The sequence below is a fragment of the Terrapene carolina genome, unplaced genomic scaffold (assembly GCF_002925995.2).
Source record: "Terrapene carolina triunguis isolate 2854851 unplaced genomic scaffold, T_m_triunguis-2.0 Scaffold69, whole genome shotgun sequence".
In the NCBI taxonomy this organism is placed as follows: Eukaryota; Metazoa; Chordata; order Testudines; family Emydidae; genus Terrapene; species Terrapene triunguis.
Window position 1 is genome coordinate 43,966,402 of NW_020664420.1, and position 27,178 is coordinate 43,993,579.

Below are 27,178 nucleotides of genomic sequence, written 5' to 3' on the forward strand. Positions count from 1 at the left end.
CCCACATCATTCCAAAAGATGGCAAGGTTTGAATCCCTGTGGATAAGGCCACAGGTCCTGCTATCAACCCTGGCAAATCCCCAGGGGTCCAAAGGGACCCAGGCATCTCAAGTTGGCAATCGCCAAAATGAGGCACCTAAAAATCAATTGACACCTGAAAATTTTAAAGTTAATTATGATGATAAAACCTAGTAAGATAGAAAGTAAAGCAGCCACAAATTGATGCCATTTCCCCCCAAAAGAGGTCTTTATCCTCTCTGTATCTCACTTTCCACATCTGTAAATTTGAGATATTTAACTGCTTCTCAGGGGTGTTATGAGGCTTAATTAATTAAAATGTGACCTTCTCAGCTGAGTATGATTACAGAAGATAAAGTCACATTATTATTTGAAATCACAGTTTTCACTTTTCAAGGGAGAGGTCAACTACAATAATGAGTAACCTGTGGCGGGCTCCACTGAGCTTTGAGAGGATTTTTTTTTTTTAATTATTTATTTTCTTAAAAGACAGCTCACTTCCTAACTCACTAGGACCCAAGAACTCAGTTCTTTTCTAATCGTTCATTAACATGAATAATAGAGTATGTCAGTGAGAGTGGCTTAGAAAAGACTTTTTATGTTTACATAGTACATGCCAACTGATGCAGTAGCAAATGTTGCTTCCTATTGGCTGGAGGTGCTATCCATCACATGATCTGTGAGACTACAAGCTCTGATCTCTTTGCAAAAACAGATGTGCTTGGTCAGGAGAGGCAGATTCCTTTCTCAATGGAAAAAAACATTGCTTTTAGCTTTTTACTCCTCTTTTTATGTGTAGGATTTTCAGTCTCTGTGGATCAAATGTTTGTAAGAATGGATGGAAGGTCAGTAATTTGATACATTTCAACAAACTACTTTGGTGAAGCTGAATGCATGTTTTAAATGTTGTAGTTTTGTAATTTTACTTTGTGTCTTATTCAAATAGATTTGATCAAAGTCCAGCATGGCAGCAGAGGATTAGAATATTTTTAGTTTTAAAACATCTAGGACTCATGCAGAAATGAACCTTTTCAACTCTAAGATATGAAATGTTACTGTACCTCTTTCAAATTATTTTATACATAAGCCTACAGTGGTCTAAAAAGGCATATGCCCTAGTGATCTCTTTCTCATACTTGATTACATTGTAATGCTTTTCTCACTTTTTCATTCCCAACCAGTTCTTAAAACAGAACTATAAATAAAATAGCAGCAGAGGTGCCAAGAAACAAAGCTAAAATATTCCATTTCTGTAACGTGAATATTATTGAAATCTAGATTCAACATTGCAAGAAATATTAAACTGACAAAATTGTTCCTAATCCTAAGTATTTTTATTTGCCATTGTCTTTGAGTGCATTCTATTTTTTATATAGTATAAATAGAAGGCACAGAAAATGACAAGAAAGAGAGAGTGCTTTCTAAAGCCAAGCATTATAAAAGTGAAAATAGCCAAATTTAATTATTTGTATCATGTCTCACAGTCACTAATAACGTGCAGATCAAATATGCTGATGATCACAGCTGGCAATAAAGTCTGAATATTTTGGGCAACAGGGACATGTGGTGATTTGCTTAAGCTTGTATTAAGAGATCTGTGAGTCAGTTATAAATATTACAATATGTTTTCATTGAAATAGTTTATTTTCTGTTCTCATTTGGCAATTTCCAAATCAGTTAGTGCCTCCTAGCAGTTTCACTTTTCTTTGATCAGTAAGATGTTCTAACAGAATGGAACTAATTGAGTTTTCACACACACTTTATAAGAAAGATTAATGCATTAAGGCCCAATCCTGTTCCCACTGAAGTTAATGTAAGTTTTGTCTTTGACTGAAGCAGAATCATACCCTTCACGTGTTAAGTCACCAAGAGTAATACTGAACTCAGTTTCTTTTTTTAAAAAAACAAAGCTCTACAGTTTTGTTACTTCTTAGGTTCTGGTCTTAGAGACCTTATTCAGGCATAATCCATTAAAGAGTGGGAGTTTCGCCTAAGTTGGAACTGCAGAATCAAGTCCTTTAATTGTGAAATTTCAATTAAAATATAAAATTATTTAAATGTGGGTCTCTGAAAGGTATGTTTCCTCCTGTGAAATTACTATAAAAATAATAGTATAATTTGAAAGGCATGATAGCTTTACAGAGGGAAGCAAACTATCTTTGTAGGGATTTGTTTGTTAATGATAAGAAATAAAAAAAAACCTCTAATAAAATATTTTTCATTGGAGGATTCCATTAAAGAAACCTACATTTTGGGCCTGATTCTGATCTCACTTACACCGATTTCACACCAGTGTAAGTGAATTAACTTCAGTTAAGTTACTTGTGGTTGGTGTAACTAAGGTATGTCTACACTGCAAACAAAGGTGTGATTGTAGCGTGAATAGGCCAAGGACCCTTGGTACATACTTGGGTTGAAGTCCATCTTCACTACTATTTTTACCCATTCTAGCTGGATTAAAGCTGGGAAAGGTATGTCTACCACTCTACAATCACATCTTCTGGTGTATTTGTACCCTAAGGCCTGGTCTACACTACGAGGTTAGGTCGACTTTAGCCGCGTTAAATCGACTTAAGCCTGGACACGTTTACACTACGAAGCCCTTTCTTTTGACTTAAAGGGCCCTTTAAACCGGTTTCTTAACACCACCTCGACGAGGGGATTAGCGATAAAATCGGCCTTAGGGGGTCGGAATTGGGTTAATGTGGACGGAATTCGACATTATTGGCCTCCGGGAGCTACCCCACAGTGCTTCATTGTGACCGCTCTGGACAGCACTCTCATCTCAGATGCACTGGCCAGGTAGACAGGAAAAGCCCCGCGAACGTTTGAATTTCATTTCCTGTTTGCTCAGCGTGGAGAGCACAGGTGACCATGCAGAGCTCATCAGCACAGGTAACCGTGATGGAGTCCCAGTCCCAGGATCGCAGAAGAGCTCCAGCCTGGACCGAACGGGAGGTACGGGATCTGATCGCCATCTGGGGAGATGAATCAGTGCTCGCCGAACTCCGAAGCAGTAAAAGAAATGGCAAAACATTAGAAAAGATCTCCAAGGCCATGAAGGACAGAGGCCATAACAGGGACGCACAGCAGTGCCGCGTGAAAATTAAGGAGCTAAGGCAAGCCTACCACAAAGCCAGAGACGCAAACGGAAGGTCCGGGGCTGAGCCGCAAACATGCCGCTACTACGCAGAGCTGCATGCCATTCTAGGGGGTGCAGCCACCACTAGCCCAAGCGTGTGCTATGAGTCCCTCGCTGGAAACAGGGAAGCGGGTTCGGCGGACGAGGAAGATGAGGATGGAGAGAACATAGATAGCTCACAGCAGCAAGGAAGCGGAGAAACCAGTTACCCCAACAGCCAGGATATGTTTGTCACCCTGGACCTGGAACCAGTAACCCCCGAACTCACCCAAGACCCTGAGGGCACACAGGGGACCTCTGGTGAGTGTACCTTTGTAAATATTACACATGGTTTAAAAACAAGCGTGTTTAATGATTAATTTGCCCTGGCAATCGCGGCCAGTACAGCTACTGGAAAAGTCTGTTAACGTGTATGGGGATGGAGCGGAAATCCTCCAGGGACATCTCCAGAAAGCTCTCCTTCATGTACTCCCAAAGCCTTTGCAAAAGGTTTCTGGGGAGGGCTGCCTTATCCCGTCCGCCATAGTAGGACACTTTACCACGCCAGGCCAGTAGCACGTAGTCTGGAATCATTGCATAACAAAGCATGGCAGCGTATGGTCCCGGTGTTTGCTGGCATGCAGACAACATCCATTCCTTATCGCTCTTTGTTATCCTCAGGAGAGTGATATCATTCACGGTCACCTGGTTGAAATGGTGCAATTTTATTAAGGGGACATTCAGAGGTGCCCCTTCCTGCTCTGCTGAACAGAAATATTCCCCGCTGTTAACCACGCGGTGGGGGGAGGGGTGAAGTGACCATCCCAGAGAATTGGGTGTGTGGGGGAGGGGAGTTAGTTGGGTTTGTGCTGCATGTTAAACTTGAAACCGCAGCCCCTCCTTTTACATTGCAAACCCATTTTAAATGGCCAACCCAACGGGTGCTTGGTATGGTTAATGAGAGCAGTACTGTTTTAAAGCATCCCCACTTGTTAACAAGGTTAAAAAAGCCAAAAGACTGTGTCTTACCATGGCTGCCTGCAAGCTGAAATCTGTGGCCTGGCACTGCGTGAGTGATCTCTCACACCAAACCGGCAGGCCCTCAATATAAGAGGAAAAATGCGACCTTGTAACGAAAGCACATGTGCTGTGTGATGTGAACAGCAAAATCTAACGTGAAAGAGTGTACCCATTGTTCTCTAAAATGTATCTTTTTTAAACAACTCTCCCTTCTCCTCCACCAGCTGCAAATGTTGCACCTTCACAGAGGCTAGTGAATATTCGAAGAAGGAAGCGAAGGACGCGTGACGAAATGTTCACTGAACTACAGACTGCATCCCACGCTGACAGAGCACAGCAGAATGCGTGGAGGCAGTCAATGACTGATTTTAAAAAAGCCCAATATGAGCGAGAGGAGAGGTGGCGTGCTGAATCGTGGGCTGAAGAGGAGAAGTTGCGTGCTCAAGAGGAGAAGTTGCGTGCTGAAACGCGGGCTGAAGATGAGAGGTGGCGTCAACTTGTACTCAGAAAGCAAGAGTCGATGCTCCGGCTGCTGGAGCATCAAAGGGATATGCTCCTGCGTATGGTTGAGCTGCAGGAAAGGCAGCAGGAGCAGAGACCGCCGCTACAGCCCCTCTGTAACCAACAGCCCTCCTCCCCAAGTCCCATTGCCTCCTCACCCAGACGCCCAAGAACACGGTGGGGGGGCCTCTGGCCACCCAATCACTCCAGCCTAGATGATTTCCAGTGCAATAAGTTTTAAAGTTTTAAAGTGCACTGTGTCCTTTTCCTTCCCTCCTCCCCCACCCATCCAGGCCTACCTTTGCAATTATCCCCCTAGTTGTGTGCTGAATTAATAAAGAATGCATGAATGTGAAGTAACAATGACTTTATTGCCTCTGCAAGTGGTGCTCGAAGGGGGGGAGGGTAGTAGGGGAGGGTGGGGTTGTTGGTTTACAGGGAAGTATAGAGTTAACCGGGTGGGGGGGTGTAGGGGCGGAGGGTTCATCAAGGAGAAACAAACAGAAGTTTCACTCCGTAGCCTGGCCAGTCACAAAACTGGTTTTCAAGTTTTGATGCGCACCGCGCCCTGCTGTGCTCCTCTAACCGCCCTGGTGTCTGGCTGCGCGTAATCAGCGGCCAGGCGATTTGCCTCAACCTCCCACCCCGCCATAAATGTCTCCCCCTTACTTTCACAGATATTGTGGAGCGCACAGCAAGCAGCAATAACAATGGGGATATTCTTTTCGCTAAGGTCTGAGCGAGTCAGTAAGCTGCGCCAGCGTGCTTTTAAACGCCCAAATGCACATTCCACCACCATTCGGCACTTGCTCAGCCTGTAGTTGAACAGGTCCTGACTCCTGTCCAGGCTGCCTGTGTACGGCTTCATGAGCCATGGCATTAAGGGGTAGGCTGGGTCCCCAAGGATAACGATAGGCATTTCAACATCCCCAATGGTTATTTTCTGGTCCGGGAAGAAAGTCCCTTCCTCCAGCTTTCGAAACAGAAGAGACTGCCTGAAGACGCGAGCATCATGTACCCTTCCCGGCCAGCCCACGTTGATGTCGGTGAAACGTCCCTTGTGATCCACCAGGGCTTGCAGCAGCATTGAAAAGTACCCCTTGCGGTTTATGTACTCGGTGGCTTGGTGCGCCGGTGCCAAGATAGGGATATGGGTTCCGTCTATCGCCCCACCACAGTTTGGGAATCCCATTGCAGCAAAGCCATCCACTATGTCCTGCACGTTTCCCAGAGTCACTACCCTTGATATCACCAGGTCTCTCATTGCCCTGGCAACTTGGATCACAGCAGCCCCCACAGTAGATTTGCCCACTCCAAATTGATTCCCGACTGACCGGTAGCTGTCTGGCGTTGCAAGCTTCCACAGGGCTATCGCCACTCGCTTCTCAACTGTGAGGGCTGCTCTCATCCTGGTATTCTGGCGCTTCAGGGCAGGGGAAAGCAAGTCACAAAGTTCCATGAAAGTGCCCTTACGCATGCGAAAGTTTCGCAGCCACTGGGCATCGTCCCAGACCTGCAACACGATGCGGTCCCACCAGTCTGTGCTTGTTTCCCGGGCGCAGAATCGGCGGTCCACGGCATGAACCTGCCCCAGTAACACCATGATTTCCACATTGCTGGGGCCTGTGCCTTGTGAGAGGTCTAGGTCCATGTCCATTTCCTCATCACTCTCGTCGCCGCGCTGCAATCGCCTCCTCCTCAGCTGGTCCTGGTTTTGCTTTGGCATGTCCAGGAGGCTCTGCATATACTCCAGGACAATGCGCGTGGTGTTCATAGTGCTCATAATTGCCGCGGTGATCTGAGCGGGATCCATGATCCCAGTGATAGCTATGGCGTCTGGTCTGAAAAAAGGCGCGAAACTAGTATCTAAAGACCAGGGGAAGAAGGGAGGGAGGGAGGGAGGGGCGAGTGACGACATGGCGTACAGGTACAGGGAATTAAAATCAAGAAAGGTGGCTGTGCATCAGGGAGAAATACAAACAACTGTCACACAGAATGCCCCCCCCCAGAGATTGAACTCCTAAGCCTGGGTTTAGCAGGCCGTTGATTTGACGGAGGGAGGGGGGAAGGAAATGAATACAGAACAAATCTATTTTTTACATCTTAAGACGACAGTGCAGCATGACTGATAGCCCTCGGCATTGTCTGGGTGCTTGGTAGCAATGTAACCCTACGTGTGCCAGCCACATGTCTGCCAGCACCCAGATCGCCCTCGGCCTTTTCTGGGTGCTTAGCAGACAATACTTGGCAGAAAATAGTATACTACGACTGGTAGCCATCATCGTCCAACGAGGACGGTTAAAGGCAAGGGGTTGCTGCTGTGTAGCAATATATGCTGTACAGTAGCCAGAAGGATCGGTAAAGGTGCTCAGGCTACAATAATCTATGAGCATTTCAGGCAACATGTAAATTTGTCCGACGAGGACAGTTACCAGTCGTAATAAACCATCTACTGCCAAAAGGCAAGGGGCTGGTGCAATGCAGCCCTACGGCTGCCAGCCCCACAGCTACCAGCATCCCGATCGCCAATGAAGGCTACCAGTCATGCTGCACCGTCTACCGCCAAAAGGCAGTAAGCTGCTGCTGCTGTTTAGCAATGCAGTCCCACGTTTGCCGGCACCCGGAAGACATATGGTGACGGTGAGCTGAGCTGAGCGGGCTCAATGCTTTGCGTGGTATGTTGTCTGCACAGGTAACCCAGGTAAAAAGGCGCGAATCTATTGTCTGCCGTTGCTGTGACGGCGGGGGAGGGGCCTGACGCAATGTACCCAGAACCCCCCGCGGCACTGCTTTGCATCATTCGGGCATTGCGATCTCAACCCATAATTCCAATGGGCGCCGGAGACTCCGGGAACTGTGGGATAGGTACCCATAGTGCAATGCGCCGGAAGTCGACGCTAGCCTCGGTACTGTGGACGCGGTCCGCCGACTTCATGCACTTAGAGCATTTTATGTGGGGACACACACAATCGACTGCATACAACCGGTTTCTATGAAACCGGCTTCTATAAATCCGACTTAATTTTGTAGTGTAGACATAGCCTAAGATTAGAATCAGGTACGTAGCTATATGGTCCACTAGCAAACTGTTTGTTTTTTTCTTTTATGCATTATGTTTGATTTACCTGTGGCTCAAATGTTATTTTCTAGTAAAATATAGTATAAATAATTGAAACTAGTGCACTAGGTGAGCAATAGTCAGACAGTTTGAAGTTGGATAACATTAGTGGGCTGCACTGCTTTTTGATATGTTTTTAAGGAGTAATGAAGATATTACAGGAGTCTATTTTATTTTGAACATTGTGTTATCCGATATAATCTGCACTTCAAAGTGATAGTATTCAGTAATAATACTATAGATTGTATTTTGTGTTATTAATGTAGTTCCCTTTAACTGCCTTATCTGCTGAAATGAAAACTACACCTGGCAAACTCTTCCTCACTTGATCATTCCTAACTCCCCCTGCAATCAATAAGCTTGCATGTGTGAATAAGGGCCACTCACATAAAGGTTTTCAGAAGTAGGCCCTATACTTTTACATGAGCTTTTTCAGATGGAAAAAAGACTTCATTACCTTATAGACTGATAATGTCATCTGATAAGTAGGAATTTGCACTTCTTTATACATATAATCTTATTTAGTTGGGTTTTACATAGTGATTAGTCATTCCAGTGCTTTGTATTAGGGCTAAGCCAATTTCAATTGGGCTCCTGACAAACTTAGAATGGTAATTTCAGCATGCAATACAGACACAGACATATACCATGGACATGGAGCAGTTATTTTCAGATTTGTAATTCTAAAGAAAGGCCAATGCTTTTAACACATTACACTGAAGTTGAAGTTTTTAGTTTAAAATAGGTGGAAAAGTGACCATAAATTCAGGAGTTATTTCATTATATTTTTAAAAATTGCTCCAAATGTGTTGCAGGTCTAGTCACTCTTTGTTGAGTGTGTTATAGTTTAATTTCTAGCTCATGTGATCCTTTTAGCCAATAGTAGACGTCTAGCAGTAATAGTCTCGGCTAGTTTCTCTCGTCATATTCACATTTACAATGTTATTACTCAGAATGTTGTTATGCATAAGTCTAGGGTGAGCCCTGAGAATGATTAAAGGCATTTTCATTTGTGTTTTCACACTGTCTTCCCATGATATTTCTGACCTACAGTTTTGCCAGCAAATTTAAAAAGCAGCAGAAGAGCCATGAAATGTGCTCCAAATGGTCCATCATGGCCAAAATCCTCCACACATTGAGATCTACCCATCAGTATTATGAGGATAGCCTTGCTCCAGCAGATCTCCTTCGAGTTCCCCAACTTGTCCTTTGAATTTGAATGCTGCCGATCTGATGGTGGTAGGGTTTTGGAGAGCCACACATTCCCCGCTCAGAGACAGCATTCAGATAGGGCCCATCCCAAGCTGTGAGCGCCTTACAAAATATTCATTTACAATAACCAGTAGAATTGCTTATATCCCTTTACATTTACAGTCAGAGAAAATCCTACCATAAACTTAATCCTGCTATAAACCAATCAACAACCCCTCCCAACCTGATTCCTCCCTGCTCCCTCCTCAGATGTCTATAAAAAAAGATGAGCTTTGGAAGGTTAACAAACTGGGCTCTCGGAGACCACCGGGAAGCCTACCAGCAGCTCCCTTTCTTTTACATTGAGGTGGCTCGAAATCTGCCTCTTCCATTGATCAGAAGGACAGTAGTGCAGCATGAGGAGAGATCTGAGGTAACTCAAGCCCAAACCATTCAGGACTCAGCAAGGCAAAAACAGCACTTTGAACTCTACCTAGAAGCCACAGGCAGCCGGTGCAGTCCACAAGCGCAGATACATTCTCTCAATGTGAAACTGTGCGGAATAATCTTTTAAAACTAGTTTCTGCTTCTGAATGATCTCTCCAGCCTATGAATGTCAGCCTTGTCCAGATTGAGTCTCACACCAGCTAGCCTACATCCAAGTCCCAATCTGCTGCAGACACGGGGTTGTTCTGTTCTAGTGGATGTGATATAATGGAGATATCCAGCTGGGTATCATCAATGTATTGCAAACACTGTAGACCAGGGGTCTCAAACTCAAATGACCATGAGGGCCACATGAGGGCCACTTTGGCCCGAGGGCCACATCACTGACACCACCCCCCCTCGCTGCCCCTGGCCCCGCCCCCACTCCACCCCTTCCATGAGGCCCCGTCCCTGCCCCATCTCTTCTCCACCTCCTCCTCCAAGCGGTTTTAATAAAATATATACACTCATTAAAGCCCCCCCCCCACTTCACTGGGCTGCACCACCACTCCACCCCTGCTCTGCCTCTTCCAGGGGTGTCAGGTTTGTAGAAATTTTGGTGGTGCCCAGAACCTGCCCCCCCAAACTCCACCCCCACCTGCCTAAGGTTCTGGGAGGGAGTTTGGATGGGGGAGGGGGTCTGGGGTGCAGACTCTGGGAGGGAATTTGGGTGCTGGGTGCAGGCTCCGGGCTGGGGCAGGGGGTGGGGGTGCAGGCTCTGGGATGGAGTTTGGGGATAGGAGGGGGTGCAGGGGTGAGGGCTGTGGGGCTGGGGATGAGGGGTTTGGGGCATTGGAGAGGCTCAGGACTAGGGCAGAAGGGCAGGGGAAGGGCAGTTACCTGGCCTTAGTGGAGAGGGGCACTAGGACCCTGCGGCAGCAGGTGATGCTGGAAGCCGGCAGAGCGGAGGGGAGTCAGCATGAGCTGCAGGCTCCGGGTGGTGAGGGGGCAGCAAGTGAGGCCAGGGGACACTCGGGGGAGGTGTGTGGGGGCGGCAGGTGGGGCCGGGGGAGAGACCCAGCCCCAAACATTGGGGAGCAGCGCCCGGGGAGCTTAGCTGCCACATTGGGGGGGGGTGAGGGGAGTTTGGCGGCGACAGGAAGTAACGGGGGGGCGTGGGGAGCTTGGCGGGCTGCAGGGAAGAGCTTGCGGGCCGCGTGTTTGAGATCCCTGCTGTAGACCATGTCTATTTACTAATTCTCCCAGAAGCCTCATCACGTACACCGAGCAAGAGGACAGACAGAGCAGAATCCTGTGGTGTCCTGTACGAGAGAGTCCGTGGGGTGGAGGAATAATTGCCCATAATTACCTTCTGTATAAGAAGTGGCAATGCCACTTCCAAGTGGTTCCACACCCTCCTGGCAGGGCCCTCACACATGCCAACGACACCTCATGATCAACTGCATTAAAGGCAGCTGACAGATCTAATAAAATCAGCATAAACGTGCTGGGAGGAGATCATCAACCAATGTCCTCAATGCACTTTCTGTCCCATACACAGGCCTAAAACCAGACTGACCAGGGTCAAAGGAAACGGAAGACTGCATAGCTTCTTAACTACTATCTTCTCAAGTATGTTTCTCAGAAAAAGAGAGAAATTTACATAGCACTTTCCCACATGTAAGCAGTAATGAGCAGCAATAGATAATGAAGAAATCTCAGACTCCTAGTTGCTATGGTGACTGGCACTCTATAAATGCCTAAGATGCACACACCTTAATACATACCAAAGGTCACTTCACTGACATGCCTGTCACGTTGTCACCTACCTCCCAAATGGAAACGGTCATGTGGCTGATGGTATTTGTCATAGTATGGTATTCAGCAGTGTCTCACATCACTCTCTCCAATGAATTCCTCACTGGGGTATGACTGTTTCATTGGCTGTGCACATTCATCTATTTTTGAGTGTCTTTCTGCTGAGAGAAGAATCTTGACGTGTCTGCATGAGCAGCTTTGGTACATTTTCGCATGAGACATATGGGTGTTAAATTGTACTTGTCACAAGCTTCCAACATGAAATCATGGGCCTTGAGGAGTTCAATTTCAGACTGTTCTGCTAGGGACATAACATATGCATGGCTCCACATGTGAGTATGCCCCTTATCCTGCCTGTTTTCTGACATGGGGTTGGTGTTGAATATTATGATAGCAGTTTTCAGGTATCTAAAAGGGTGTCATAAGGAGGAGGGAGAAAACTTGTTCACCTTAGCCTCTGAGGATAGAACAAGAAGCAATGGGCTTAAACTGCAGCAAGGGAGGTCTAGGTTGGACATTAGGAAAAAGTTCCTAACTGTCAGGGTGGTTAAACACGGGAATAAATTGCCTAGGGAGGTTGTGGAATCTCCATCTCTGGAGATATTTAAGAGTAGGTTAGATAAATGTCTATCAGGGATGGTCTAGACAGTATTTGGTCCTGCCATGCGGGCAGGGGACTGGACTCGATGACCTCTCGAGGTCCCTTCCAGTCCTAGAATCTATGAATCTATGAATTCCTGCCAGTAAACTCATTGGCTGGAATATTTTTAGAAAGTAAACACAAGAAGGGCATGAGCACAGCCAGTGGGGTTACCATTAGGAATTCTAATGGAGGTTCATGGAGACTTTTTTTTTGCAGTATTCTAGTGCAAAGGCATTTGGGAAAATGCATGGTTAGGGAAAACAATGAATCCAGTTGCCTTTGTTTATGAATTAAAGAGTCTGCTTACTCAGCAAATTCAAGTGCTGGCTTTTCTATAGTGATATTGGCTTCCTGATCTAGAATTCCAACCAGTCAGTGTTGACGGTTGCTATGACGCTAAGGTACACCTGACTACTTCCAGCATATTTTATATTTTCCCTAGCCACTGGCTTAGGGGATGTATTGGGGCAGAAGGGGGCCTGGCTGAAAGAGTCAAAGATGACAGGTCAGATTGAGAGAGAGACAGATTGATATGACAAAGATCAAAGATGAACAGCATTTTGAATGGTTCCATAATGTTGTTTCCTTCAGCGGTGGTATAGGTTTTGCCTGTGATTTGCCCAGAAGGCATCAGTGCAAGATGATTTACAGCCTACCTTGCAAATCCTACCACCTAGATATGTAGTGCATACTCCAGCAAGTAATCCTTTCTCACACAAGGCCTGCTGAATGCAGTGATGCTATTCCCATGCATCAGGGCTGCAAAACCAGGCGTGTGTGTAGTACTTTACGTCACGTTGGGAGGTTGTGGAATCTCCATCTCGGGAGATATTTAAGAGTATGTTAGATAAATGTCTATCAGGGATGGTCTAGACATTATCTGGTCCTGCCATGAGGGCAGGGGACTGGACTCGATGACCTCTCGAGGTCCCTTCCAGTCCTAGAATCTATGAATCTATGAATCTATGAATTGTTAGTCTTCCTCAGAGATGTATTCATTTTTTACTTGACACAGTCTTCATTTTAGCCCTATTTGGGATGGGAGACTTCTGGGGAAGTGGAGGGGCAGATGATATTTTACTAGTCCATTAAAAAAATGCTCCCACTATATGATGGAATGAATTGAATTTTGCAACCTTGCATTAAAGTGTTTAGTCTGAATAGAAACTGAGCCTAGAACTTTTAATTTTATGTTCAGTAAAATAACTATATGTTAAGTCATTTGCCTTTAAGTTTTTGGCATGCCTATTTTTGGGTTTTCTCCCCTCCCCTCATTTTTATATACATTACCATGAAAAATGTCAATAACCCTTGCATTGCTGTTGCTACAAGATACAATGTTCTATGTTAGAATGCTAGAAAATAAAAATATGTCAAATCCTTAAGTCCATGTTCCGACTCCTTTATTGACTTGAGTGGGAGTTTTACCTTAGTAACCACTGACTAAAAAGAGAGGAAACAATCCGGGATTTGGCCCACCCCAGTCTTTTCTCATGACAAACCAACAATGTGTGAGATTTAGGGCTATTTTCTTTCATCAAACCGAACTTTTAGAAAAGTTGGAGCCTGATGGTCTGGCCCTACTGCATTTATCAGTCAGACATATCACCAGCCTGTGTGTAGGCCAATGTAAGAAATTCCCCCTATCCTTATGTAGCTCTGCAAGAGTCTCCCACAATAGCAGTCTCTGCACTCTGGAGAGTACAGTAAAACGCTTGCTCCTGCTCCTCTGTGGACCAAGATGCCAAAAGAGGGGGAAGAGTGAGGTCATGCACAGTGCCCAGTACTTTCAAGGGATCTAACCAACCTTTGGTTAATTATAGGACAAGAATAATTTCACCACCTACTGAAATACGCTCACCTCTGGTGTGAAACATGGACATTAGGTTAATGTTGTTGAGCACTATTAAACAGAGTGTAGAATAGCAAGTGAAGAATAGTGGGCCAAATTGTGCTCTTTCTTGAAAGTGTGCAACCATACTGAAGTCAGTGGGATTGGACGTGTGACTAAGAGCAGAATTTGGCTCATGGTATCTAATTAAAACTACACCTCTACCTCGATATAACGCTGTCCTCAGGAGCCAAAAAATCTTACCGCATTATAGGTGAAACTGTGTTCTATTGAACTTGTTTTGATCCACCGGAGTGTGCAGCCCCGCCCCCTGGGAGCACTGCTTTACCACGTTCTATCCGAATTCATGTTATATCGGGTTGCGTTATATCGAGGTAGCGGTGTATCTAGGGTGAATTTTAAGAAGGAGCATGGTACTTATCTACATTGAACTGGATTGGAATGTAGAACCTTTTAAGGTTCTCCCAGCCCTAATTAGAGTCTCAGTCTTGGAGCAGGAGAAGCTTAACTGGCTTTTCTACTTGGTTTATTACAGTTTCTGAGAAGAATGGCTGCTGTTTTGTTGCTGCCTCCTGTTGCAGCAGAGCGTAGTCTGCACAGTGGTTGGAGCAAAGCTCGTCACCAGTCCTTGTAGTTAGGGACAAAGCTGGAATACAGAATCCACTCTAGTTTGTTCAGTTTTGCTTTCTGGGTTTGAGGATTTTGGAAATGAATACAATGTTTTTATTCCATGTTGCACAGAGTATGCCTGAAAATACACACACTCATTGGGGAGGAACAGGTATAAAGACAAAGCCTCCTTAACAAACATTAAGGATGAAAAATCCTGGCTCCACTGAGGTGCATAGTTAGGCACCCTAGAAGTTTTACCATCGGGAATGTAGCTGGATTTTCTGATCTGCCTGAGCTGGGCTTGGCACAAGAGCAGGAGGGGAGGTGCTGCAAAGGTGGCTTTAAGACACCTTTATGCTCCTCCAAACCTGGAGGTGGCCCTCAGCATAAGTTAGAATATATTGTTTTAGTTCAGGCCTTGCTGCCATTCGCCCCAAGTGATTGTTCTGGCAGCCAGGGAACGCCAGGGCATAGGGATACCCTAGACATGCCTCCTTTTCCTTGGGAACACCCCTGCTCTGGGTGGGGATAAGGGGTGACCTACAGTTGCTATGCCCAGGGAATCCCCCCTTATACAGGAGGAATCCTCAAAGGCTGGATCCACCAGCTGGCCAGCCATTGTGCAGCTAAGACACTGACCTACCATGCTTATTTTAATACCATTCAAGAAACTGGCCTGTAGAAATGTCTTATTCGTAACTGGCTTGCACGGTGGATTTAAATCTAATAAACATGAGGGGAAAAAACCAACCCATGGATGCATGCTCTCAGATGAAGTGGCTAAGGGGCAACTCTTTTGCTCTGCCCCTCCCCTGTCACATGTGGGTGAATTGAGGTGGTTTCACATCACAGGAAACCAGGAGGACAGGCTGTGGAAAGCCGGTGCGAGGGGATCATCACCCCCTGCATGCAGTGGGCCTCAGGCGAAACGGGCACATAGCCAGAGGATCAGCATCTAAGCAGATCGACCAATCAATCCACCACAGGGAGGCACAATTCCTGAGGAGTTCCACAGTCAACTTGTGGAACTCCTTACCTGAGGAGGTTGTGAAGGCTAGGACTATAACAGCGTTTAAAAGAGAACTAGATAAATTCATGGCGGTTAAGTCCATTAATGGCTATTAACCAGGATGGGTAAGGAATGGTGTCCCTAGCCTCTGTTTGTCAGAGGATGGAGATGGATGGCAGGAGAGAGATCACTTGATCATTGCCTGTTAGGTCCACTCCCGCTGGGGCACCTAGCATTGGCCACTGTCGGTAGACAGGATACTGGGCTAGATGGACCTTTGGTCTGACCCGGTACGGCCGTTCTTATGCTCTTATGAGGAGGCTACCAGAGCACTGAGAGTGTAGGAGTGTCTACACTTGTGTCCATGGGATTGAGAGGGATGATTCCACTCCATACACTATGAAGCAAACCTGCACAAAGCCTGTTTGCTTGGGCTTTGGCCATTGTAAAAGATTTGATCCTACAGGCCAAATCATCAGCTGGTATAAATTGACACAGATCCACTGACCACAATAAAGCTGCACCAGTTGAAACCCACTCAGTCAGGAGCAGCGCCAGGGTTTTTGGCGCCCTAGGCGGGGGTCCTTCTGTGCTCCCGGTCGTCGTCAACAATTCTGCGGCGGGGGGTCCTTCCGCGCTCCCGGTCTTTGGGGCACTTCAGCGGCGGGTCCTGGAGCGAGTGAAGGACCCACCGCAGAATTGCCGCCGAAGACCTGGAGTGCGGAAGGACCCCCCGCCACTGAATTGCCGCCCCCCCAAATTCTGGTGCTAGGCGGTCGCCTCCTGCACTCAGTGTCTGGGCCTAAATGTTGTAAGAGGCTAATCACAGGTTGTAAATTTCAGGACACTGACAATAGTTTTAGGCAGGCATTCACTCAATGTTTTCTTGAGCTTTTCTTAACAAGCACCTTGCCTATTGACTTCAGTGGGAATTGAGGATGTTTGGCACCTTGAATGATTGTTCCTTTGAACAGCCGTATATCTGGGGGATTATGTCTGCTCTTTCCTGAAGTAGGAAAAAGTATTTTAGGGATTGTATATTTTCCTAAATGTGCTGATGCCGATCTTTACCTGCAGCTCAGGAGTGCACAGCGCTGGCTTTGTTCCCCCTTGCTCTTGGGCTGGCTGTGAACTGGTCAGTCCCCCACTGTAATTTGGAGGAATCTGAAGATTGGTCTAAATTAAAATAGCTGACAGTATCCCCTATGTGCCGATACAGAAAGCTAGGGTCATTGGGGAGGATGGGGGGGAACCCTAACCTTTCCCTTGGCCACAGCTTCTGTTCTGTCAGTAGGGATGGGATGGCTATTAGGAGCTTGCTCTACATCAAAAGAGCCTCCGATATTGGGATGACTGTCATTCCTGGGTACACTGGCTTTTGGCTGTTTTGCATGTGAATGCACAACTGTTGAACGAAACATTACAAAGTGGAACTCTCCTCAGCAAGCTTGGTTTAAATGTTAAATACACAATTGTACAATACAGATTTTTCTCTGTCTCCTCTGTTTCAGTTCACATGCATTTTCATACCAAGAGCTGCCCCAAAGAAATGGTAAGTCTTTTAAATGAATCTGAATGCACTGATATTGTCTCGGTGAGCCGCAAAGTATGCCCTTGAATCCCACACACAATTTCCATTGAAGTCATTGAGAGCTCTGCCAAGGAATGAGAGTATTATACACCCTCCATAGTGCAATCCTCCTTAAATATTCTAAATTAAACAATTAGCCCTGTTAAAATAAAAACTGTATGGATTTCCCCAGAGCAATGGGTGTAAACTTGATAAAAACAAAGTGAAATAAAATATTACATTTTTGGCATCAATTGAAAACATACAGGGCCAAATATTCAAAGGATGCTGCAATGGGAGTGTACACACAGACTAACATCATTGTGTTTTCCCCACAAAACCTTGCATTTGTGCAAATATATCAAGTAATTGCTTTCTCGCCTACAGTTCATGTGTACCTTTATACAACCGGCATGAAAACCCCCATTTGGGCATGCAGGCTCGGGCAGGTTCCTTCTGTGCACCCTCCTTTGAAAATGTGGTCCAAAGCATGAAGAAAGAAGGAGCCCCTTTTAAGTGGATGGAAGGTGGATGAATTTACAGCACCACGGGTTAAACCCTGAAGTTCTTTTCCACTGGCGTTTTACCTGAATAAGGGCTGCAGGATTTGTCTCTAAAAGGAAGGGAAAAAAAAAGATGTACCACAATGGTAAAATTTGCTAGAAAATTGCTTTGTGATGGGCAAAGATGAGCTCAGTGTATGAGTGTTTTTTGCACCAAACTGAAATATATTTCATAAATCAATAGAGCCCTCATAAAGGTGCATTGGCTGTAGGTCCATCTTTGCAAGAGAACATGCAGCATCATGCATCTTAAAGTATCAGTTGTTTTCCATTTATACTCATAAATCTCTTTCTTCTGTAGACCGACGTTATGAGGGTGGTGTGAAGCCAAAACGTAACTTAAAACAAATAGCAATTACACAGGTATGGAGGTATCAGAAAACTGATTGTAAGTTCTTTCATGGCATAATTAATTGTATTTTAATTATTATTTTCATGAGATAACAATCAACCTTGTCTAATTATTGTGGTACAATACTGATTTCCCACACTCGAGTCAGATATTCCTCGTAATGACTTGATCCTGCTAGTTGCTGATTAGTTCCTGGCAGGTTCTGAGTCGACATCCATTGGAAGTTAATGAGAGTTCAGAGTATTGACACCTATCTAGAGGCACTGAGCAGGGGATGCAGGAATTTGCTTGTATGACTTGGTGCTGAATATCAAACTGAGGGGAAAACTGTTGGTTTATTAAATTCAATGGGCCTTTTGCCTGATTAAGGACATAGGACTTGTCCCAAAGATACACGCCTATGAAAATAAGGTTTACATGTCAGGAATCCTGCAAATGTTGCAATTTAACCTAAGTGAGCTAATGGGTAACTGTTCTGCATTGTAACAGGGAAGATGGACAGGTTTATCTTTTCCTCGAGATAATGTCATAATAATATAGTAATCAATTATATTTGTTGGTGATTGTTTTGTAAGTTTTCTCCTGGTCTTCTGCAAACATCTACTTGTTTTAAATCACAACACTCAAGCGGTCTTGTTGTGCCATGTGTCAGACCAAGTAGCATGGGAGTCTTTTAGGAGCTGCTAGGAGAGTTGGTATGCTAAACTTACTAGTCAAGACAAGACTTTGTTGCTTAACTGTAGCTATCCAGTCTGATAAAATGGTATGTGTGATTGGGACACACAATACTTGTCTCATATGAACAAGACCTAGTGGATAAATTCCATTCTCAGTTACACAGATGCAGCTCCATGGAAATTACAGCTATATTATCAGATATGGCAGGTCTGCACACTGGAAAAAATTCTCATTGTCTGTCTGAAATGTTGAGCAAAAACTAAGAGTTAGAGCTAAATACTGAAATCTTTACTCACTGACATTTTTATTTGTTTATAGGCATTTCCATGGGAGCTTTGCTTGACTGTGAAAGTTGACCATGAGGGTTCAGTATCTTTCTAGTACCTGTAGTCAATGTCCTGACTTCGAGACAAAATGCAACACTCCCTATTTTAAACATATAAACTAATAATTTTACAAAGGAGCCTTAACTCTGACCGTGGTCCTATGTAGAAGTTATCTAAAAATTTGCATTTGTTTAAAAACAATATTGGGCCAAATTCTGCTCCCAGTTACACACATGCGGCCTCATTTGCTTCCCTTGTTAAACTGGCTAATATTTGTACAGTACTTTCAGCATGTAGAGCCTGATCCTTGGCCCAAGCTAAATCCCTTTTGCAATGCTCCAGCAGAACAAAGGGGGCTTAAAACTGCTCTAAAGGTGCAGCTGGGAAGTCTCCTGTTGTAGGGGAATCCCCTTTCGGTGTACAACTGGTTATGCCAACTTTGCTACATGCCTTCATGTAGGGGGTGTTCTGTGCTGGGTTGGAGATGGCTAGGAGGGGCAGGGGTGGGAGTGTACTGTGCCTCAGTGCTCCTGGTCCAGTCCCTAGAAGGCTATTACAGTCAATGTAAGTTACATCAGCTCTCTGGCTATGCTTGTGTGTGCGTGGACCTCTGCCATCCCCAGGATTGGAGGAGATGGAAATGGTGGGTAGAACCATCTTTGTCTCCCCAGCTGAGTAGCACTGAGCATGAGCTCATTGCAGCTGAGGACTGGACCCATTGGGTTCATTCTGTTCGTTATGTGATGTGGAAAGTAGTTCCTGCAATAACAATCTTTTATGTGGTTTATTAGGTGGTCAGTTACAACTTGAGCAGAAAAGGACAATCAGAAAGAGACTCTTGGAGGACATTGCCACACAGCCCTGTGAATGTCACCGTTAATGGAAGTCCCTGCATTCTTTTCTGGGCAAGGAGGATAACGATTAAATTTAAAAATCATACACAGCTGGACTTGACAGAGAAGACATTTGGCGTTCATGCAACCGTGGATGTTGGAGATTCCAACTGCAGTGAAGACAGTGCAATGTAAGACTACATCCTACTCCATGGTGGCGTCAGGCACTGGCGGGGATGCTAGTTAATCATTGGGGCAAAGCCTATTGTAATGTGGGATGGAGCTACAATGCTCCAGTGGCACAATGCCTCCTAAGAATTCCCCCAGTTAACTGGGGGAAAGACTCATATTCTTTAACCCTTTAAGGGGGTGGCTGGCATCCTCTTTCTTGTGTGGCCGGCCAGCTCTGCTTGTGGGGGTTGAGTCCTCACCCCATATACTCTGCCCTCTCCCCATGCCCTTTTTGGAAAGTGGCTGGCCAGGGTGGGGAGCTGCCTTGAGTGCAGGGACTGTGATTCTCAGCAGCCTTTATACTGGCTGTGCAAGGGTGGTAGAGGGTGATTATGTAAGGTCTGGCCATAATTCAACCCTTAATCTGTGACATTTACTCACATGGAGTAGTCCCTTAGTCCACACATAGTCCTATTGAAGTCTATCGGATTGCACCATTGTGTAAAATGCTATTCAGCATAAGGGTAGAAGAATCACGCCTTTAATAAGCAAAGGCAAGTAAAGCTGTATGTGGCTATATGATGCCACACAGCAGTAATATTACTACTTAGCTGCTATATAGCACTTTCCAGTTGTAGAGCTCAAAGCACTTTACAAAAAAGGTAAGAGTAATTGTCCCCATTTTACAAATGGGAACCTGAGGCACAGAGAGGTGACTTGCGGTCACCCAGCAGGCCAATGGCAGAACAAGGAATTGAATCCACCTTTCCTGAGTGCCCTCACCACTGGGCCACGGTAGCTGAAATAATTCAGTTTTCAACAAGTGCCAAATTAATACAGCAAAATCCACGTATGCTATTGAGTAGAGGATGCATAACTGTGCTGAAAGCCAGTTGCTGTTCTAAATAATCAGAATCTGACTCATGAATGAGCTGTATTGTGGAGGGGAAAGGGAAATGAGGAAGAAATAATGTTAGTTTTCATAATAAAAGAAGTGATACATTTCAAAACAATAAGCCTGTCTGCTAGTGCAGAGCTAGAAACCTCCTAATGTACGTGGAACATTTCAGTAAAAACCGTATCCCACTAGAAAACTGCACAAATGTGAAACGGTTTGAAAGGCAATGCACAGTTTTACAGTTGTACATAGTACTTCAAAAAAAATCAGTGATTTAAAATAATTCACGTGTTCAACATTTTCAAATGGAATCAAAATAGCTGGTCTCACTTTACAGTGACTAAGGAGAGAAATACAAAACAAAATCCTGAAACTTTCTATCAGTACTTATATTGTTCCTCTTGCCTTAGTGCCTGGGTGCTTCACAGTTGTTAGTGTATTTATTCTCACAACAAACCTGGATTGTAAGGCCAGTTTAAAGTCATTTGTTGTTATAAAATAAAAATATTTGGGAAAATTTACTGGTCAACAAATAAAATAACAATAGGCTACTAGAATAGAGAGCCTTCTGCCTCAGATCTCATGGAAAAACCTGCTGGAAAGGGCCAGGAGATAAACTTTACAAGATTGTATCCTGTTAGTGTTGGCTATTGTCTAAATCAAGAAAAAAAATCACTTTATTCTAGCCAGTATTAGGAGATGTATGTCAAAGCGTTATGTAACCTTTCTGACCAAATCCTTGGAAACTCTGCTGGAGTCCTGCTATATACTAACAGAAAGCCTTTTTGGTCCATGTGCTTCTGTCAGTCTTTAAGTATTAACCCAATTCCCTGCATGTGGAAATCCATGCTGTGCAGAGAGGAAAATAGATAATCAGACTCCTGAATCAGGATTAGCCTCACAGGAATTGCCAAATAGAAACCTCAGGCCAGATCCTGAGATGCATTGTTTCCACTTGGTGCTGCTGAGGAGAACAGGGGAAAGGGTGGAAGCTCCCTTTCTGCTCCTCTGATTTTGGGCCTAAGGGCTGCTCTAAATTTTGCAGGCTGCAGATAAGGCAGAGTTCTTTGTATTCCACCTCATCCCCTCCCATTCTAGCCAGGCTCTTATATCCCTACTTTGTTAAGAGAATCTTCTGATCTGCCTTTAGATCAGCACAAAGCAGCTGGACCTATAACCGAGGATTTGGCTTCTTATGTGTCTGGACTTACTATATGTGTAACACAAACACAGAGGTAGATTATTGTATGCACAGAGTCCTGTCCCAGGCACTGAATTTAATGTGAGGTTCGGCTGTGTGGTATAACCAGATCGGCACAATTTATGTCTGATTTTGGCATAATTTAAGCAAGTGAGGGTCTGAAATCCTCCTCCTTGCTCACTGGACCCAATTTCGGGATAGTGAGTTAAGTGAGCGTTGAAGAAATTAGTTCTGCACTTGAAACCCATCCAGTCTTGAGCCGGTATTAAATTGTCTGACTAATCATGCTTTTAATTTTCCTCCACCTTAAGTTCTAAAGTGACGTAAGTGTATGCATGATAATTCATTTTGTAACAATATCTAATCTTAGATATGAGAGTCAATTACACAGATGGTTTCTAAGATGCAAAATGGTATCATTAAATAAAAAATCTGTATGCCACAGAGTAATGAAATGATGGATCTGTTAGCTTGTGAGAAAGTAGAAAGATGGTACTTGGAGCAATATTTACATAATCATACTGATTTTAAGGCTCTATTTTAAAATTGACCTAACAATGCTTCTTACTGTGGTAAGCCACAGCTGTCCTCACTGACTGGACAATAAGCTGGATCGAGCTCTGCTACAATCAACATCTTTAAACTGATTCAGTGATGTTGTATAAATGCAACACTTTGAACTCAGCTATCATATGGATTTCTAATGCTCTAGCAGGGTCTATGAGACAAAGAATGGGTTATATTATTGCATTAATTAAATACTTTTATCTGAGATACCAAGGTGATAGATGCCTTATAAATATGTATAGATTTGTGAAGGAGCACATATATCTCATCTGACTATGCTTTAGGTACACTGATGTTGAAGTCAATGGGATTTAACTACACGCTTAAAGTTAAGTGCTTTCCTGGTGTGAAATCCAGACCCCTCTCAAGGCAACAGCAAAATCCTCATTGACTTTATTGGGACCAGGATTTCATCCCTGAAATCTTTTCATTGACTGCAGTGGGATTGGAATAAAGCCTCAAAATACTGTCTTTTGTAATCATGTTTTGCTCTTTTGATGAATGTCAGTTTTTTTTTTTCTTTTGATTTCCATTTCAACTTGACATTGTTTTCTTTTTGATCTAGGCTTTCACTTAAGTTTGGTGACATGGACAACCTCAAGGGGCTTGTTATTAGGTAGGTTTACAAGATAAGGATAAAGACACTTATTAGATTGTCAAACGATAATATCTACTGAATGACTTGCAATGCAAGTTGTCTGGGAAATTAACTGCGAGAAGGATTATGTATCAACAAGGGTTGTGAGTCAGATTTGTTAATTATATAGTGAAGTATAAAGCAGACAATTATATTTAATGGAGTTTGCCTATTTAAATACATTTTCTTTTTGTTTTATTTTTTTCCCCCCTATTTTTTTTTTAGATGAGTGGCCTCACTGCTGCACCTCAGGCTCCCCTCATCTAGGTAGGCCTCCTGATGGTCCACTGCTTCTTGTGACTCAGCCCTCCAGCCAGGTCATCTACAGCCTCAACCCTTCCAGAGTATCAGTGTCCAGGGCTGAAAGTAACTTAAAGGACTTACCAGTACGCTGGAGTCCTGAACAGGGGGCGTGGCCTCAACCGGAAGAGGCATGGCTTTTAAATACCCGGGCCCTTTAAATCAAGATTTAAAGGCCCAGGGGTTCCGGCTGTGGCTGGGAGCCCTGGGGCCTTTAAATCACCCCCGGAGCTACCAGCTGCAGAGGTGACTGGGAGATCCGGGGCGATTTTAAAGGGCCCGGGGCTCCAGCCGCCGCTATCGCAGCAGAGTTCCGGGCCCTTTAAATCACCGATGGAGCCCTGCCGCTGCTACCCCAGGGCTCCAGCAGTGGGGCTTGGGCAGCACTTTAAATGGCCCAGGGCTCCGGCTGCTGTGGGGAGCCCTGGGCCCTTTAAATCACTGCCCGAGCCCTGCTGCCGCTACCCCGGGGCTCTGGCAGTGGGGCTTGGGCGGCGATTTAAAGGGCCCAGGGCTCCGGCCGCTACAGGGAGCCCCGGGCTCTTTAAATCGCCAGCCTGGGGAAGCTGGTCTGATCCGGCATGGCGTACTGGCTCTTGCTGGTACGCCGTACCGGACCGTATCAGCTTACTTTCACCTCAGTCAGTGTCCCCAAAATAGACAGTGTTCAGCAAATTCTACTCATCCATACAATGTCTCCAGCCCCTCCTGGGCTCCTCTTCAATCCTATTCTTCTTTCAGAGTAGCAGGTTTCTCCCCAGTTTACACAGCAGAACTCAAATACCCTCAAACAAAACCAAACACATTAACTTACTGGTGTCCACCTGGGCTTGAGCTTTTCATCCAGCTGGCTTCTCCCCAGCTCCCTGTTCCTCTTCCAAACCACTAATCCATAGTGCTATCTCCCTGAAGCCTGGCCTCTATCTCAGAGCTCACCTACATGTGGTCTGGAAAACTATATTTACATGGGAGCACAAGCTAGTGGCAATATGATGTTTTCTAATTTACCCATTGCTTGGCTGAGTTAAGTTTTTTAACCAGTGGAATTTCTTCCATCTATTTTTACTTTGTTTTCCTCTGCCAGTTTGCCTCTTATCAGTCATCTACCTGGGCAGCATGTGATCTGTAACAGCAGGGAGGGAAGCAGAATGGATGATATTCTTCTAGTGCTGTTCCATAATTAGGCAGTCAGAAGATGCTCAGGATTTTTGTGACTCCCTTGCCCAGCCTGGGACCAGTCCTGTGTGACCAATGATCTTCTTCAGCTGCAGCAAGAAGGAATCAAAAATTATTTTCCAGACTCAGGTCTCCCATATAGCAGCAGAAAGAGCCAGATCCTTCTGTAGTGTAAATTGGCATAGATCTGTCGACTTCAATGAATCCTGTATGGCTGTTCTACATGCTGGATTCAACAGTATATGCCCTCACTTTTGCAACTTTACTAATTCTCTCTTTTTAAAAAAATTATTTTCAGATTTTTATTGACAAACAGTTATTACAAGCTGTCTGTTCAGAACTGGTTTAGTTTATACAGAATACAGCTGCTTTACAACCATTCTGTGCAAGCAACATTTAATGCAACCAGAATATATGCTCCAGCAAGTTATTCCTATCACTGTGAACATGTGAGCAGCTTGCAGAGGTATGATGCACTCCTGATGCCCAGCTCCGCAAACGATGTGTCCAGGCTCTGGGAAGTCACTTTTATCGATTTCCAGGTAATAAGATGAAGTTAAGCCAAGAAAATGTCACAGGTGTGCTGACTGGCACCTCTAGGCCTTGGTGCCAAGAAAACAATGACATACTATAAGCAGTTTATAGGATCTCCAGAGATGGATCAAGGAGTAGAAATTGAACAGAAAAGAAGATTTAAAGTCTTGTACTTAACTTCATGTTAAGGGAGATGAAGGGCTGCACCGGTTTGGTATCTAATTTCTTCTTAGGGATATATGTCAGCACAACACATAGGAGTGTCACCTTCTGCTCTACATCTCTGTATCTTTGTTGACAAATGATTCTTTGTGTATTTGGCAATTGGGCTCTTAAGACCAGCTTCAGTAGAGCCTTCATTGAGCACTGTCAGCAAGAGTCCAGTTGTCCTTGCATAGGGCCTGCAGCTCCAGCTGACCGTCAGTCAGCTGGGAAAGAAAGTTAAGTGTTCCATAGCCCAACATTCTGTGAATAGATCACACCTGGGTCCGTTTCTGAGGTCAGTCAAGGCGGATTTTTTACAACAGTCATTGACCTCATCTCCTTATCTTTAGGGGGGTTAGAGGCCAGAATTAGGGGAGATAGAGGCCAAGGCTAACAGCTCACCCAGGAATGGACCCTTCAGCTAGAGAGGAGCAAAATAAATAGAGGATGGGTAAGAGGAGGAAGATGAGGGTAGCTACAAAAGAGGGGAAAGTCTTTAAAACTCCAGAGCAATCTGAGACAGGCCGCCAATCCCATCCGTCTTCTCTATGCACGACTGCACAGCAGATTTACTTCATCCTAGAGTTAAAGTAACTCTCACTTGTTTGCAGCCATAGGTGAAATTTATAGTCTGTGGGCCAAATTCAGACCAGATGTGAATGCAAAACTGCTTATTTCAGTGGAGTTGCATCCACATACACAAGGGACTGAATCTGGTCCCACCATCTAATTATTAGAGGTAGGCAACTGTCAGTGTTTTCTTGGTCATTTTTTGGATACCTGTGTCCATGTTTGTATAATCAGAAACAGGGAAACTATTGACTCCTTCAAAACAATGTAAACCAGAGTGATCAAGCTTATAGTTAAATTTGACTTGGCTCTCAAAAGTGATCACCGAAGATTTTGTTTAAAATCAAACTGCAAATCCTTTGGGCCCCAAAGCCAAGGGGATTAGAATTATTGACTGTTTCTAAAACATTGACCTGAATAAACTGAGTGAATCAAATCCAACCAGTGCTGCTAGATACATTTTTTTGATATGCAAACATTGGCTTAAAAATTCTTACTTAGCAGGAGGAGCAAAATCATGAACTGTCCCCTAACCAAGAAAGTGAGGATTTTTAATATAAATCCTTTTACTCTCTTAACAGATTCAAGGCTTTAACATTGAAGGAGGACAGTTTGCTTATGCCAAAGATTGTGCATCCTTTTTTTCACCAGCAATTCTGATGGGCTTGATTATGTCACTGATTCTGCTTCTAGTCCTGGCCTATGCTCTCCATATGTTGATCCACCTGAAGTCTCTTGATAGGCATTATGAAAGCAAAGCCTCTCCTGCCTATTTTGCACAAATGAAAGACCGTGACATGGCAGATGAAAAAGAACCACTGAGAAGCAATGGAAATGAGTCCTATGAACTTAGAAGTCAACAGTTTTGTAAAGTCTATATTTAGAAGAGTGTGTCTCATTCAGGCTATTGGTATTTTCTTTCTGCTATTCTATGCTGTTTAGTTGTACAGTAGCTAAAAGTGTTCACCAAATGATTTATTTGATCAAAGAAAAAATAAATATATCAGACTGCTTGTTTAGCCATTCTCTGGCTTATTGCTTGAGACCCAGTTAAAAGATGTCTTGGAAATCAAAACAATAGAAAAATCTTCCATGGGAGTGAGGAAATGAACGTGGTGAGAGTCTGCTCTCATATTACCAAAACAATTTGTTACAGCCACCTTACAAACACTGAACAGAGGAATTGGTAACAGAACCTTAGGGTTAAATAAAGATTAATAATATTAAGATTAATAATATAATATATCTCCTAGCTCATCTCCTCAAAGG

At 44.4% G+C, this 27,178-nt stretch overlaps 1 protein-coding gene across 1 annotated transcript; it reads left to right on the forward strand.

Moving 5' to 3' along the window:
• The first annotated feature begins 734 nt into the window (after nucleotides 1–734).
• On the forward strand, nucleotides 735–26,907 carry ATP6AP1L (ATPase H+ transporting accessory protein 1 like). The gene is made up of 7 exons (XM_024214373.1): nucleotides 735–863; nucleotides 16,841–16,881; nucleotides 17,764–17,825; nucleotides 19,610–19,842; nucleotides 23,054–23,104; nucleotides 24,900–25,143; nucleotides 26,491–26,907. The coding sequence occupies exons 1-7, from the start codon at nucleotides 769–771 to the stop codon at nucleotides 26,791–26,793; spliced, it is 1,029 nt and encodes a 342-aa protein (XP_024070141.1). The 5' UTR covers nucleotides 735–768; the 3' UTR covers nucleotides 26,794–26,907.
• The last annotated feature ends 271 nt before the right edge of the window (nucleotides 26,908–27,178 follow it).

Coding starts and splice junctions, on each gene's coding strand:
- ATP6AP1L (XM_024214373.1), top strand. CDS start 769: ATGGAAAAAAACATTGCTTTTAGCTTTTTACTCCTCTTTTTATGTGTA. Junction 864..16,840: donor TTTGTAAGAATGGATGGAAG/GTCAGTAATTTG, acceptor CCTCTGTTTCAG/TTCACATGCATTTTCATACC. Junction 19,843..23,053: donor TGCAGTGAAGACAGTGCAAT/GTAAGACTACAT, acceptor TTTTTGATCTAG/GCTTTCACTTAAGTTTGGTG.